Source organism: Balaenoptera physalus, assembly GCF_965194825.1.
Source record: "Balaenoptera physalus genome assembly, chromosome: 16".
NCBI classification, from domain to species: domain Eukaryota; kingdom Metazoa; phylum Chordata; class Mammalia; order Artiodactyla; family Balaenopteridae; genus Balaenoptera; species Balaenoptera physalus.
Genome location: NC_138898.1, coordinates 75,843,234 through 75,859,687, shown reverse-complemented (window position 1 = coordinate 75,859,687; position 16,454 = coordinate 75,843,234). Strand labels below are relative to the sequence as shown.

At 40.3% G+C, this 16,454-nt stretch overlaps 1 protein-coding gene across 5 annotated transcripts in view; it reads left to right on the top strand.

Annotated features, from left to right (window-relative positions):
• The window catches only part of XPO6 (exportin 6), a 111,364-nt gene that overhangs the window by 40,735 nt on the left and 54,175 nt on the right, over positions 1-16,454 (top strand). For all 5 annotated transcript variants that reach the window (XM_082429319.1, XM_082429317.1, XM_082429320.1 and 2 more), the window contains exons 4-6: positions 594-791; positions 5,885-6,044; positions 8,010-8,087. In XM_082429319.1, the coding sequence (XP_082285445.1) occupies positions 594-791; positions 5,885-6,044; positions 8,010-8,087 (436 nt within the window). The remainder of the gene's footprint in view (positions 1-593; positions 792-5,884; positions 6,045-8,009; positions 8,088-16,454) is intronic.

The following is a 16,454-nucleotide window of genomic DNA, read 5'->3' as shown; positions in this document are numbered from 1 at the left end:
TCGTTTGTGGTAACATATAACTTTTCCTTCCATGTTTTCATTTAAAAGAGAAAGATGATTAAAGAAAAACAGTTGGGAGGAGGGATGATACCCATTATACCATCATCCCAACCACAAAAATCTTCATTTATTTCAACTCTCTTCCAATCATTGCCTTCCTGTGCACACTTTTTTTCAAAAAACCTAATTATAATCATATTGCCCACTTCATTTTGCATTGTTTTTTTCCCCCTACTTACCTTTATATTATATTCCTATAAGGGGCTGTACCATTATTCACCAAGCCATTCTCCTATTCTTACATTAAAGTTGTTTCTGTCATTATTTTTTGGTAGAGACAATGGTGTTATAGAAAGTTTTTGCACCTACACTTTTTTGTTTCTGTTAAATTATGTAGCTGTTAAATTATGTTCCTAGGAATGGGATTGTTGTATCATAAAATTTGAGTATTTTATTATTCTCATTGCCAAATTGCTCCAAACCTTTGTTTAAAAGCAGAGTTTCTTGTTTGAGGGAGATAGCTACTGTTGGATGAAAACCAGTTTGTTTTGTGTATAGATTGTTAACTTACAAGATGTATACTTGTTTTTCAGAATCTGATCAATAAAATGTGGCTTGGGGTCCCATCTCAGGATAAGATGGAAATCCGTAGCTGCCTGCCCAAACTCCTCTTGGCTCACCACAAAACCTTACCTTACTTCATCCGGAACAAGCTCTGCAAAGTGATTGTTGACATTGGCCGTCAGGATTGGCCCATGTTCTACCATGACTTTTTTACTAACATTTTACAGGTAAGGAGATAACCTACGGAAACTTTATCTTGTAAATAATTTGTTTGAAGAAGTGATTATTTTCTTGTCTTGAAGACGATTTTTAAGATGAGCGTTTTGGAACTGCAATGGTGAGGTCATTGTGGGGTGGATTATCTCATTCACTTAACCTTGTGTTCCTGAGACATGCTGTACCTTGGTGCAGTGGAGAAGGTGGGGGATGGGGAGCCCCAATCACTTTGTTAACCTCTTGTGAAATTTTGTCCAGCAAGTATTTGAAAGCCTGTTAGGTACTGTGCCAGGTGTTGGGTGCCAGGATGAGGCCTTCGATAGTTATAGTTTAGTGGGGAGAAAGCGATGGAAATAATAATTACCCAACAATATGTTAATGTCTGTAGTGGAGTATTGTGCCGAGTGCAGTGAGGACACAGCATTTAGACTCAAGGAGCTGAGGTGTTTTCAGTGTTGTTGGTGATGAGATGCGAGGTGGTGGCTTGAGTGGTAGAGTGAGAGGCTAGGCTGATGGACAGGGCCAGAGCAGGGAGGGCTTTGCGTTGGCAGGGGGCGTCAGTGTTTAATTCATAGTCCTTACTCGAGAACTAATGAAAAGTTTGGAGAAGGGAGACAACGTGGCCACATGTTTACGTTGGAGTGACGACTTTAGCAGCAGTGTGGAGTCTGGATTGCAGAGGGGTGAGGCCAGAGCGAAGGAGGCCTGGAAGGCTGCTGGCTGGAGAAGTCTGAGTGAGCCGAGGGGCCTGAGCCAAGCCGGGGCTTACCTGCTGGACAGCAGCGAGGCATGGAGGAGGCTTTGGGCAGGGACTAGGTTGTAGGGAGGAGGGAAGGAGGAAGCTAGAATGCCTTCCAAGTTCCTGGCTCAGATGGCAGATTTTCTAGGCCAGGGATGAAGGAGGAGGAAATGGGTTTGGGTAGAAGATGGTGAATTCAGTTTGGCAGAAAATGCATTTAAGATTTGCGTGTTCCTTCTGTGCACGTCTAGTGAGACATTAGGAAATGTGGATCTGGAGTTCAGGATTTGGAAGTCATCAGGGAATAGGTGGGACCTAAAAGCCAAGAGGGCGATGCTTTTGTTCATTTGACTCCTGTGATAAAGTTGGAAACGTTTATATTATCGAGGCAGTCTTGGGTATGTAGGAAATGGGTATTATGTACAGATTATAGAAATAAAATTCTTTGAAAATTGGTTATAGTCTTAGTGATGGCAGAATCTTCCGGAACAATACCATTTTCTAATGTTCTGCTTGCTCTCCCTGCAAACCGTTTGAATGATGCAGCAACTTAAAAAATCCAGCATCCATATTGCTTCTTTTGGATTGCCTCTCAAGGTGGCACAGAAATTCTTCATTCAATATTATTTTGTTTTGTATGGTGATTCATTTATCTAGAGATTTATTGAATTGATATTGTAAAGGAGATTCATGCATTTATTCCATAAACTATTTGTTGAATACCAGCCATGTACTAATAACTAGGTTCGTGGGGGGATATAGTAATGAACAAATAGCTGCCTTCATGGAGCTTATAATCCCAAGGGGGAGGCATCAGTAAACAATAAGCAAGTAAATTCTTTCAGGTAGGTATAAGTATTGTGAGAAAACTAAATCTAGGGTGAGGAGGAGGGAATATCAGGAGTGTTATTTAGATGGGATGATCATGGAAGCCTTTTCTGAGAAGCAGACTTTTGAGCAGAAACTGAGTGGAAGTGATGGAGTGAGCCATGTGGGCTTCCAGGGTAACAGTGTTGTAGGCAGAGGGAATAACAGTGCAAAGAACCCGAGGAATGGCTAGGAGGCGGGGAGCCTGGAGTGGTGGGTTAGGAGGCCAGAGGCTTTGCTGACTCTCTCTGACACTGCTTGCTTTCACTCCAAGTTGAAAAGCAGTTGTGGTAAGTCTCCATGGCTCTCTAAGAGGGAGCCAGGAAGTCCACGGAGATGGAAAGAACCAGGAAGGTGGGGGGGTCTGAGTGGATTCCATCCTGGGTTGGTCAGTGGTGTGTCTTGTGTGAAGCAGCAAGAATGTGAGCCAGACAGAGAGCCGAGTCCTGTCGGCAGCAGTGAGGAGAAACCATGTTTTCGCCCAGCTGGGATCATTTCCTTCGATGCAAAGCAGACATTTCTTGTCTTCCCATGAAGTATGATTAATGATGATAAATGAGAATTCGGAAGAGCATTTTTAGGTGAGGTGCTCATGGAGATTTCAAAAGGGTAGCTGTCTTCCTGTCTTCGCCACCACCTCCCGCTTTCCACCCTTCAGAAATGACTCCTTTCACCTCATGCAGCCTTCATGACTTTGAAACACCCCATAGTGGAAGGGGCACTGGACTGGGAGGCAGTGGGTTTGGGGTCTGTGTCCATTTTGGTCACAAATCACCTTGATTTTAGTAACTCCTATGTGAGCCTCCGTTTCCTTCTGTGTACAATGAGAGGATTGGACTAAATGATCTTTAAAATTCTTTCCAGTTGTATTATTCCCCGCTTCTTATTCATGCATGAGAACCAGTCAGTGGCATGAAAGCCATGTCAAGAACGATTGGTGCTAAATTGCTGACATTTCTGATAATGATAATAAAGAAAATCTTTTCTTTAGGCATTGGTAAACAAGACCAAACTGGTTCTGGAATCAACTTCACAATTATATAATCTGTTGATTAAACCATCTGAAAGGTTTTATAGGCTTAGTTCCATTATGGTCTGCAGTCTGGGGTGCATAGCCTTTTTTTTTTTTTTTTAATTCTGTAACGTTTGGCCTGGGGCATCTGTGCAGTTTATGCCATAATTATGATGACCGCCATACCAGGCAAAGAGGAGTTGATTTGGGGCCCCAGAAAGATACTTGCAGTTCTGTGTGTTGGTTATAGCCTTTCTAGGCCATTGGAGAAGGAATTGTTGAAGTCAGAACCGACCCCTGTTCTCCCCACCTCCCCCCCCCGCCTGCACTAGCACGTACATCACACCTTTCTAGAGTCAGTTCTTCAGAGTCCTGAAATCTGCTGAGCTGGACTTCTGGTCACATTGTGCGTGGGGCCAGATACTTAAGGGGCAAGCATTGAAAAGAAGCATAGAAAGAATTTTGATGTTTCTTCTCTGATTGGCTGGTATGATAAAAATTTCTGAAGCTAACACTAAGGACCTGAACTTGATTTGCAACCTGAAGGTGCTTCTTCTCTATTAAAATAAATTGCAGAGATTACCTATGTCATGAGCTTTAATTATGTATGTGAGGATAGTGAAAGGAGACACTCTTTTAATAAAAAGCTTTCTGGAAACAAAGCTAGTGAGAAGGAAAATTACACATTTTATCAGGCTGTTCTTTCAAGTAAAGAATAACTTTCATTTTCAGCCAGCTTCTTGCCTGACTCTCTTCCCTTCTCCCAAATGATGAGAGAAAGGAGGACCTTTAAGATACGTTTTCCATACTATAGGGATTTTTTATTTCTGGAGAGCACAGAAGCATTTCATACGTACAGGAAAGTATTGCCCAGTGGAATATTTGGTAATGAGTCATTCCCAGCTGAGAGAGTAAGAATGAGGTCTTGGGGGAAAATAGAGACAAAAGGGGTGGAACAGAAAGAAGGAAATGAAAGGAGAGAAGTAATGGAAATCTTTTAAAATACAGATTGATAATCCAAAGGTGTCTGAATGAAAAGGGATGCTTATAAAGTTCTATTCACTTTATCATGTAAAGAAAAATTGTTAGAGGAGGGATTTCCTGTTTCTCCCCTACTGCATTATCTGAATTTTAAGTCGGTGTTAGAAATAGCCCGAACTTGTAGCGCATGAAGGGAAAACTTGTGGAGGATGTACTTGAAGTGTTAGCTGATTTAATAGAGAGCATTTTCAACACACTATTACTTGCTGCTGAGGGCAGTTGAATTTCTCTTTAAGTTCCCAATGTTGAGTCCTGCTCTTTGGGGATGTGCTTTTCCTTGGTCTGCGATGGGAAGAGTTGTTTTCAAGGGACAGGAAAGTGCCCTGTGTTTTTTTTTGTTTTTGCCCTGTGTTTTTTGAAGTGGAGAATATCCTTTCTATCTGGGTGTAGTTCCTGGTGACATCCTCTTCCCTAAGGTTTATATTTTATAGATTGAGTAAAAAAAACCTTATTTTTATCAGGGAATGAACTACATTTAAAGTTAATTATGATTAAAGAAAATGGTCAAGTTTTTTTTTAATTTGTTTGCTCTTTCGTAGATTGTAGCATATAACCCAATAGGATTTTAATGGTACCTTGATTACTTTTACCGTTTCTGGAAACTAAAAAATAAATGCGTTGAATTTTGTGAAATTGGTAAGAAAGATATAAGTAGTGTTATGCTGTTGAAAGTGTACCTTTTTTTCTGTCTCTTGTTTAAGGAAACTTTCTTATGGCATAGTGGATATTGCAGGTGATAGAAAAAGTACCTTAATTTGCTACATAGGTATTTGCAAAGTCCTAACCGTATCAGTATCATAGTTTAATGACGTGTATGTGTGTTTCTGCTCTGCCACATGTTTAATCTTGAACTTTTATGAAGCATTCAAAGCTTGGAACTGTAAACTTGATTTAACACCTGAATATTGGAAAGATACCACAAATTGGTTTACACATACCGAAATCACTAATATAGTAACCTGGGCAGAGTAACCAAGGCTCTGTTGGGAGTATGGACATGTATAAAAATTGCCATGTTAGGTATAAAAGAGCATTGTTTTCTTGTTGTTTTTAAGTTCATGGTGTTATTTAGAATTTTGTCTTTAAAATAAGATGAGAATATATTTTGAATGGTTAAAAAGGACGTAAGTGTACTCGGTCATTTTTCTAAAGGTTTGATTTATGTAGCCTGTTCATGTAAGATTAAACACAGAGGTACAGTTGACATTCCGTATCCATAAGATTTGAACCCTCCTGTATGAGGGCTGACTGCACTACACCATTGAATATAAAGGGACTTGAGCATCCTTGGATTTTGGTATCCACAGGGATCCTGGGAACACCCCCCACCCCACCCCCCATGGATACCGAGGGACGACTGTACTTCATAGATTCACCATTCGTCAGTCTTCTTTGTACCTTAATTAGCCAGGCACTATGCTCAGAAACTTACTTTTTCCTGGCAGTTGATCCAGTCCCCTGTGACAACTCCCCTCGGGCTGATCATGTTGAAGACAACTTCAGAAGAGCTGGCTTGTCCCCGTGAGGACCTCAGCGTGGCTCGGAAGGAGGAGTTGCGAAAGCTGCTGCTGGAACAGGTGCAGACAGTGCTTGGGCTACTGACAGGTGAGCAGCTGGGTGGCACCAGAAGGCAGAGGCCTGCCTGCAGATGCCGGGAGTGCAGGCCCTGGCACTCAGAATTTTTGAGCAGTTGCCTTAGCTGTTACTGAGACCGAACGTAAAAACAGAAAGAATGTGGTGCCATATTCCCAGCACCTGGCCCAGTATCTAGCACACGATAGGGTCTCAAAAAATGTTTGTAATTTATTTTCCTTTTAAAGTCTTTCATTATTTGGTCCTCACTATAGCCATGATTAATGCGGTATAGACCGGGTCATAGGAATGTGATTGAAATGCTGATTACTGCATTCTAAGTAAGGTGGGTGGCAGGCACTTTATTTAAGATGATTTGAATTTAAATCAGGAGAAGTTGGAGGAGGAGGAGGAAGATGTGAACATTTCAAATTCTGAGTAGGGAAGTGAGACCAGGTGTGGAGTCAGCACCCTGTGCGCCAGGTTGTAGTTGTATGTAGCGTTTGCTTCGTCATCTGGTCTGTTGCGTTAGAGCCTCGTGACTATGAGTGAAGAGTAAGAATAAACAGAAAGCAAACTGCAGAATGAGACAGGAAGGTAGGAAGAGAACGGAGCCCCTGTGTCTCGAGGGCGACAGGGCGAGGGCCGTGTCCGCTGTGCTGCCGGTGGAGCTGCTGGTTCTGAGGTGCAGGGGCGGTGTCGGGCCATGAGGCCAAGCCGCGCGCTGGAGGCAGTGTTGTAGGGACAAGAAGGGTTTCTATCTCCAGCTCTTCTACTCAGGCTGCTTCTTGGATATCTAGGGACTTTTTTTTTTTTTTTTTGCATGTGTTACAAAAGCGGTCGTCATGAGGTGGGCACTTAAAATTGGTTATAAGAGTGTTTTGATTAAAAGTAAACTTGCCATTTACCCCCCATCCTTCCCGAAATCCCTAGGGGAAACCCAGACCTCGAGCATTTATTCATTCAAAGCATATTTATTGACATCCACAACTAGTTGTTAAATTTCTAGAGTTAGGGACCATGTCTGACATCTCTGTGTCCTACTTTTGTGGACACTAAAATTTTTTGAATTGAGATATAATTCACGTATCATAAAATCTACCATTTTAAAGTGTAACAGCTCAGTGGTTTTTAACATAGTCACAAGGTTGTGCTACTATCGCATTGTCTAATTCCAGAACATTTTCATCACCCCAACCTCTGGCAACCATTAGTGTATTATCTGTCTCTGGATTTTCCTATTTGGACTTTTCATAAAAATAGAATCATAGAATATGTGACCTTTTGTGTCTAGCTTCTTTTACTTAACACGATATTTTCAATGTTTTCCATGTTATAATATTAAATATTTTGAGAACAAAATATTTTTAAAAGCTTTTATGATCATCTTATATGCCAGGTTCTGTAAGGAGATATAAAGAGGAATAAAACATAGTCCCTGCCCTCTAGTAATGTATACTCTAGTAGGGGAGAAAGACAATGTGTTAAGAGTTATGGTAGAGGTAATGTTTTATGTGCAGGCAAAACTGAGCAGGGAAGACTTCCTGGAGGAGGTGACAGCTGAGTGGAATTCTGAGAGACAGGTAGCAGTTAGTCTGGTGAAAGGTCAAGTTGGATTGGAAGGGGGAGAGCAGTTCAGAGGTTAAGAAGGAGAACACATGAGAAAGGAACAGCTAGTAAATAGTGCAGCGTGATGAAGCCTTTGTGTGGGGTGGGGGTGAGGCCTGACGGGGAGAGCAGAGGCCAGATGCTGAGATTGTGTGGATGGTACTGTTGACTGGTGAGGAGCATGAGAATATTAGTGGCAGGTTTGTGGGGAAAGATATATTGAGTTTGGAATATCCAAGTGGTGTTGTCCAGAAAAAGCAGTTAGACATAGAGACAGATGTTTAAATACTGATTCTTGATCAAATATATCAATACATTGTTTTTCTAAATCTGATTTTTATATGTTAAGTTTTATTTCTCTCTTAAACTCAGTTTCTGCTTTCTTTGTAGGTATCTTGGAGACTGTCTGGGACAAACACAGCGTGACTGCTGCCACCCCACCACCATCCCCGACCTCAGGAGAAAGTGGTATGGTCTGCACCATACATTGTGTTCCTCTTTTTAAATGCAGTTGGGGGTCTCAGCAGGGTAGCAATTGCTTATCTATGCCAGACACAGATGCACATTCTTCCTTAATCTATTTTTGGCCTCTCTGCCCTTGTCTTCTGAGTAGCTGACTTTCTTAGTTCCTTGTAAGTACTTGTACTTTCTAATATAATATTTTGAACAACATAGCTTGTTTCTTCCTTGCCCATCAGGAAGGTGGCACCTTCAGCTTATGACTGCTGTCCCTCCTGGCTTGTTTTTCCCTTTTTCTCATATTTCATGGCTGTATTGCTCATGCTGAGGTTGGTATGAGCCTGTGGGTGTGATGTGTCTGCTTTGCAGTCATGCAGGGGTCAGGTCATAGGAGGTGGGTGGCAGCCCGAAGGAGGGGACGTGGGCATGTGGAGTGCTTACTTCCTCATGGGCTCAGGGAAAAGTCATCTTGGCCTGGACAGATTGGGAGCCAGTGGGCAGTAATCAGCATTGACTTTACAGAAGTCTGGATTCATTTGATAAAGTGTGGGTATATTTACAGCGGCCATTAAATAGTTTACTGGCGGCTAGTTATTGTCCATAGTTATATTAATATCTGTTTCAAAAGTCAGAGTGCAATTCACCTAAAAATGGCTACTTTCAAGGATGGACGGAAAGAGGAAATTGTGTCTGAGCAGGAACTTTTAGTTTCTAAATGGCTTCTGTTTACATTAAATGATCACAAATGCTTTTCAAGTAGAGTACATCCTGTGAAATGGCACATACTACTTCCTCTACTGTAAAGGTTGATGTGGCTAATGAGAAATGTTTCCTCATCTTTCTCCTTTACCTCAAGGAAATAGGCTGTTGAAATCAGACATCTCTGAGCCCTAGCTGTTTCATGTAGCCTGTTGTTAAAATGTGGAAGTTGAAATTCTTGCAGAGTTACTGTAGAATTGAAAATACATCATGAAGTTTTGAGGACTGCTTACAGTTTACTAATTTATTTCGATTCTATTTATCATACTTGGATTAAAAACTGTTAGAGAGTCACTTGCCATACTTCTTAGGTTAAAAACTATTACAGAGTTCTAGAGTATATTAGAAGCCTACAGGAAATTGAACTTTATTTGTATTTGGTGGCAAACCTTCATTTTCAAAGTGGATATTTGAGGTGACTTAGCAGATTTATATTTTGCAATATTTGAATGATTAAAGAAAAAATTGCAAAGATGCAGAGATTTGATTTTTGAGTATACACTTTGGAATCTCTTGCAGTTTGGCTAATCTTAAAATTTGTCATCTCAGGAATTCCCTGGTGGTCCAATGGTTAGGACTCCGTGCTCTCACTGCCGAGGGCCCGGGTTCAATCCCTGGTGGGGGAGCTAGAATCCCACAAGCCGTGTGGTGTGGCCAAAAAAAAAAAAAAAAAAAGTTGTCATCTCATTTCAATAGTAGTTTGCAAAAATTGGTTCTTTTGATAGTTGAATACTATCTTAGTATCCAGGTTAAGTGAGCAGCAGCAGTTTACTTTAGTAAAACTTGTTTTTCTGATATCGTTTTCCAGTACCAAAAGCTGTGAGTTTTAGTTGGCTTCTTTCAGGTACATGTTCTGAGCTAACTCAGTTTATACTTTGATAGACTTATATCCTGGAGGCCACGTTGGACAATATTAGATAATACAAATCAAAAATAAATGCTTGACTCTTTCATGTGTTGCCTAGGTTTTGTTTATGAGGTTAGGGGAAATAAAATAAGAACTCAGCTGACATTCCATATAAACAAAACCTAAAAAATATGATGAGTGCTTTTTGAGAGTTGCCTCTTAGATATTATTAAAATTTTTGAAGTCTTGAATATTAGTATTTGAGAAAAAGCAAAATAAATTGAGACTGGTGGGGGGGTGGACTAGGGAGTTAAGTAAGCTTTTAAGTTGGTACACTTCCTCTTTTAAAAAAAAAATTGCATGTTCACTTGTTAACTCTATGAGAGTTGTGAGTGAAGTCATCAGATCTTGCTTCACTATATGGGCAGTGCTAATGATTTAATCAACATTTATTTTGATGCTTTTGCTCAACTGCCTTTGTGCCCTTAAGACACCAAGTTAAGTGGTAAAATGTCTAGAAAATTCTTTAGCTCCCTTGACTGTGAGTTCAGTTTTATAGAGGAAATTCTGAGAAACCATGGGGCCCAGTGAATAAACTCAGATAATTCCTAAACATACCCCATCAGCAGTCCCTGCCAGACTCTCACTGCCCTGCCCAGCTGCCCATCAGACTTGGCCCTGTGGGCTTTTGGTCTCTTTTCTCATATGTTTTCTTGTAATGTCATTTTCTGTCTGATCACTTTCAAAGAATAAAACCCAGGGACTAGTCCCTGCAACAACTGCTCTAACAGTCTGGTTATAGAAAAAGTTTTGACGGGTGTGTGTAGTTTATTTCTCAGAATAGTTCCCCAAATTATTGCCTCATCTCCTAAACTCACCTCACTAGACCAGAATCCTGTGAAGTTGATGATGGTTTTCTCTCTTATTTACAAAAAGGAAGCTGGGGTTCATGGCGGGTGACTTGCCAGAGGTCACATCACCAGTGGGGGGGTGGGACAGTGACGTGAACCCATCATTCCCAGGCGAGGCGCACTGTCTTTCTCCTGAGTTTGCTGTCTCGGTCACTCTCACCATTTCTGCCCGCCTCCTCCTTCCCCTGGTTGAGTCCTGGCTCGCTGCTTACTTGGTTTACCTTCTCTGACCTTGGATGTCCTCTCTGTAGAAGAGCAACTCTGCTCTGAGGAGTGAGTGAGGGGAGGTGTGGATGTACCGTCTGTATGCCGTCGTGTGGCTTCCTTCTGCGCTCGTGCAGCCTCAGCCCTCTTCCTTAGTTACTCTCCTCTTGTCCTCGCTTCTTTTTGCTTGGAAAATGGGAAGAAAAGTGAACAAAATGAAATTACATAAATACGGTAGTTCTGAGCTAGCTTTGATTGTTCTGTAATAAAAATTAAGGGGCCATATCGTTCTTGCACACATGGTATTTAGTTTTAAATATAAATGTGTATATATACTGGCTATGGAAAGTTTTTTAGGGTGAAGATGTCTTAGCCCTAATCGATTGCGACCAGTTTACACCTTCTGGGTTTTTTCCCAAACTCTTTACAAGATGCACATGTTCGTGTACTTGCAGATCTTTTCACCTGTAGAAAAATGGGACTTGGGATCACAACTCTTGTGATCTTGTTTCCTCCTCCCAAGGGTTCCTTAAAAAGAGTTTCTCCCCATTTTACTGGACTGAGGCTACAGTTAGGTCGGAGGATCTTAGTTGGGGTGATTTAGCCCTGCAGGGGATATTTGGCAATGTGGAGAAATTTTTTGGTTAACATAACTGAAGAACGAGTACTGCTGGCATCTGGTGAGTGGAGGCCAGGGATGCTGCTAATACCCTTCAGTGCACAGAACAATAAAGAATTATCCAACCCCAAATGTGAATAGTGCTGAGGTTGAGAAACTCTTAATAAATGTAGAACTGAATAGAAAACATGTGGAATTTCAGTAAGTAAGAAAAGAAAAAAGCTGAGGGGATCTCTGCATGAAAGCCCATTACAAGTGTTCCAACCATGTCTGGGTTACTTCCAAGTTAGTAAATGCCCCAGAGTAGCCTACATACTACTTGGGGCGTGGGTGCCTGTTGCCACCAGGGCCTGGCCCAATTCAGGGGCGATGAGGTTGGTTACAGGTTTTTTAAAATCGAAGAGCCCTCTTACAAGCCCTCTTTATAATCAAGAGCTTGTTAAAGCTCTCTCAGCATAGCTTTGGAAATGCTGCAGCATGAAGCAGGGTCTCTGTTCTGTGGCGATTCCTTCACTTGGATTAAAATACAATTTTGGAAAAATTCTTCTATGATTTACTAAAATTCCCTGAAACATTTAAAGTTGAGTAAAATAATTTTTATCGAGAAACAACATTAAAAGATACTTGTTTTGAGGGGAAAAAATAGTCAGAGATCATCCTATCCACATAAATAGGTTTTACCTTTGCATACTCCCGTTCAGTCTTTGTCCTTGTGCTTATACCTTTCTATAGTTTCTGTCATGGTGTACACATGCTATTTTACATGTGACTTTGGATCTTATATATTTTTCTATATTTGAATATTAGCTTTCTGACTGATCATTTTTCTTGGCTGCATAATCTTTCCTGACCTGGCTTCTGGGAAGGAGCATAGGCTTTGGGGCTAGACCTGGGTTTTAGTTTCAGCTCTGCCTCTGACTAGCTGAGGAACATGGGGGAAATGCCTCATCTGTGTTTGAGTTATTCTGTCTGTAAGTGCAGATAATCATAATACCTACTTTAGAGCTGGGAGCATTAAATGAGAATATGTATGTAAAGTGCTTGGTGCAGCACCAAGCAAATAATAATAGCACATGAAAGGTAGCTGTTCTTTTTTTTAAAAAAATTATTATTTATGGCTGTGTTGGGTCTTTGTTGCTGCGCGCGGGCTTTCTCTAGTTGCGGCGAGCGGGGGCTACTCTTTGTTGCGGTGCGCGGGCTTCTCATTGCAGTGGCTTCTCTTGTTGCGGAGCACGGGCTATAGGCGCGCGGGCTTCAGTAGTTGTGGCTCGCAGGTAGAGCGCAGGCTGAGTCATTGTGGTGCACAGGCTTAGTTGCTCCGCGGCATGTGGGATCTTACCGGACCAGGGCTCGAACCCCTGTCCCCTGCATTGGCAGGCGGATTCTTAACCACTGCGCCACCAGGGAAGTCCTAGTAGCTGTTCTTAACATCAGTGTTATCACTGATGTGTTGCTATCCCCACACCCCCCCTTAGAATCCCATTCTGGAAAAATTCTTCTGAGCTGAAGAATAGGGCCAACTTTTTTGTTTTGTTTTTGTTTTTAAAGCCAGAATTTATTTCTATTTAAGAATGTTCAAGAGACTTGAAAAAGGCCCAAGGGCCCAACAGTGTCCGGGTTTAGTATAAGATCATACTGAGGTGGTGTCTCTTGGTTCCTCCATTGCTAAAGCCTCAATTTGATCCTGGTTGATAAATGCCCTGATAATTCTAATAGTTGGGTAATGGTGATTTCCTCTAACTGGCATCTTTCATAAATGGCCGTCAGTCCATGAACGATGAAAAAAGCAATACCAGAAACGGCCACTGATAGAAAGTTGTATGACTCAAGTGGAAAGCCACCACAGCAATTCCAAAAATCAAAATTATTAATCCAGTAATAAACAAACTGAAACGTTTGCAAATTCTGCTTGAACATCCTTCTTGCATTATTCTTTGAAACCAGGTCTTCTGATTACAAGCTTGAGTAGCTGAGATCATGATGAGTCTCATCTGGTATCAAATGCAGCTCCTTCAGAACAGAAACCAGCAAACACATTTCAAGATAGATGCCAGAGGACAACTTTTTAATCTAGTTTTAACAATGGAAATTAAACTCCTTATTAATAAATCACAAAATCCTCATTTTAATGGCTGAGGAGATTGAGGCTGAGAAAGGTTAACTACTCTGTTCATATTAATCCAACATTAGTATAAGGCAGCAGTTCTCAATAGGTCTGGGGACCCCTGGAGGTCCCCCCAAACCCTTTCAGGGTCCCAAAGGTCAACGATGTGGTCATAAAAATACTAAGACGTTGTTTGTCATTTTTATTCTCACTCTCATGAGTATACCGAGTAAAAAAAGCTCATTCAGATTCCACATTGCACTTAACCTTTAAGAAATGAGTACTCATCAAATTTTAGTATTAGAATAGCTGCCGTTATCTGAAAAGGCCACTTCCTTCTCTTTCAGTTGTATATCTGTGTGAAGCTGGGTTCTCTTCATATACTTCAATAAAACAACATAGTACAACAGATTGGGTACAGAACCAGATGAGAGAATCTAGCTATCTTCTTTCAAGCCACACAATAAAGAGATTTCCAAAAATGTAAAAACAGTGCTATTCTTCTCACTTATTTTTTGGAGGGCAAAATACAATTTTTTCATTTAAAAATGTTGTTTATGCTAACATGTAATGGGCTTATCATTATTAAATGAATTAAATATTTGAAAAATTCTTAGTTTTAATTTCTAATATGACAAATATCAATAACCTACATAAACAGAAAGAAGCTTTTTGCTGTCCTCAGTGATTTTTAAGAGTGTAAAGGGGTTTTAAGACTAAAACATTTGAGAACTGCTGCTATAAGGTAAAAAACAAAATGTAAAAATTTACCCAGTATTCCACCATACAGAAATAACATCATTCCAGACCTCTCTTTCTACATAGATGCAGTTAAAGATAGATTAAACCAAATAAAAGGACCAAATGGCATCGTATCATGAATTTTTTTTTGGTATCATATATTTTTGCTAAAGACTATTCAGTTTTAGTTTTACTTGAATTTAACAGGAAGTATTAAATGGAAGGAATTGCTGACCTTGAGATGCTTTTTCCACAAGGAATATTAGTTTGTAAAAGATATCTCCAAGGATAAGAAAAAAAAGGTTATGAAAACCAATTTCTTACTACATATTTTAATTTTAGACCATATATTTTGAGACTTCGTGCTTGTGAAAGGTGAGAAAGTTAATTAGCACACCCTTCTATAATTCCACCATTTGTTTAGTCTTGATTCTGTATTTAATTCAGTGCTTGCATTAGTCCCTTTGCCACAGCTTCACCATTCTGTAATTCTTCGTTTTTATTTATCTCTTTATTTGCATGGTTTCATTGTTCAGTATCCTCCCTAAGAATCTGTGGGCAATATATTATTTGAATTTTTGCATATTTGAAAAAAATGTCACCTTCCTTTATACTCAAAGGGGACCTTTGGGTTAAGTCATTCTTTGCCCCAGAACTTGTAGACACTGCACCACTGTTTTTTGGCTTTGACTGTTACTGTGAAGTCTGAATTTGGGGTTTTCTCCTTTGTATATGTGCATTTTCTGCCTACATTCCTTCCTTATTCCTGAAGTTTTTGTATTGATTACACCTTATTTTTTTTCTTGGGGCAGAATAAGCCCTTTCATTTTGTATAGTCACACCTTTATTTCAGGAAAGGCTTCTTTTTGTTATAGTTATGAATGTTTTTCTTCTTTTGTCTTCTCTAACATCATTTTATAGCCACCCCCACCCCCAATTTCATTTTGTGTGATTTCCTTTAGTGTTCAGTGCTTCTCAAAAATTAAGCAAGCATAAGAATCACCTGGAGAGCTGGTACAAGCACAGCTTCCTGCCCCCACCCCCCAGGTTCTACTTCAGTGGATGTGGGTGTTGCCTGATCATTTGTATTTCCGACAAACTTCCAGGTTATGTTGATGATGCAGGTCCCCAGACCTCACCTTGACTAGCCCAGTAGTTTCAAATTTTTGGTCTTTGGACCTGTTTACTCTTTTTTTTTTTTTTTAAATTGAGGTATAATTGACATATATAACACTGTTAGTGTTAGTTTCAGGTGTACAAAATAGTGATTTATGTATATTTGCAAAATGATCACCACAGTAACTGTAGATCCATTACCACACAGTTACAAATTTTTTTCTTGTGAGAATTTATTTTACACTATTAGCAACTTTCAAATATACAGTACAGAATTGTAAACCGTAGTCACCATATTGTACATTACATCCCCGGGACTTATTTGTCTTACAGCTGGAATTTTGTACCTTTTTACCACCTTCACCTGTTTCGCCCACCCTGGATCCCTTTACTCTTTTTTTTTTTAAAAAATTAATTAGTTAATTATTTTTTGGGGGTGCTGCGTTGGGTCTTTGTTGCTGCACACAGGCTTTCTCTAGTTGTGGGGAGCAGGGGCTCCTCTTCATTGCGGTGTATGGGTTTCTCATTGCGGTGGCTTCTCTTGTTGTGGAGCACGAGCTCTAGGCACCCAGGCTTCAGTAGTTGTGGCTCACCGACTCTAGAGCGCAGGCTCAGTAGTTGTGGCACATGGGCTTCGTTGCTCTGCAGCATGTGGGATCTTCCTGGACCAGGGCTTGAACCCGTGTCCCCTCCATTGGCAGGTGGATTCTTAACCACTGTGCCACCAGGGAATTCCCTGAACCCCTTTACTCTTAAGAATTATTGAGGTCCTCAAAGAGCTTTGTGGGTTTTATCTATTGATATTCAAACTGAGAAAATTTGGAAATATTTATTAATTCTTTTAAAAGTAACTGTGATGAATTCAGTGCATATTAACAAATAATATATCTTAATGAAAAATAACTTTTCCAAAGCAAACAAAAACATTTACTGAGAAGAGCGGCATTACATTTTTGTAAATCTCTTTAATATGTAGCTTAATGATAGATAGCGTTTGCTTTTTCTCTGTTGCTTGTAACTTGGAATGTAACCTCTGGAAAGCTGCGTTGTACACTTGTGAGATAGTAAAAGTGAA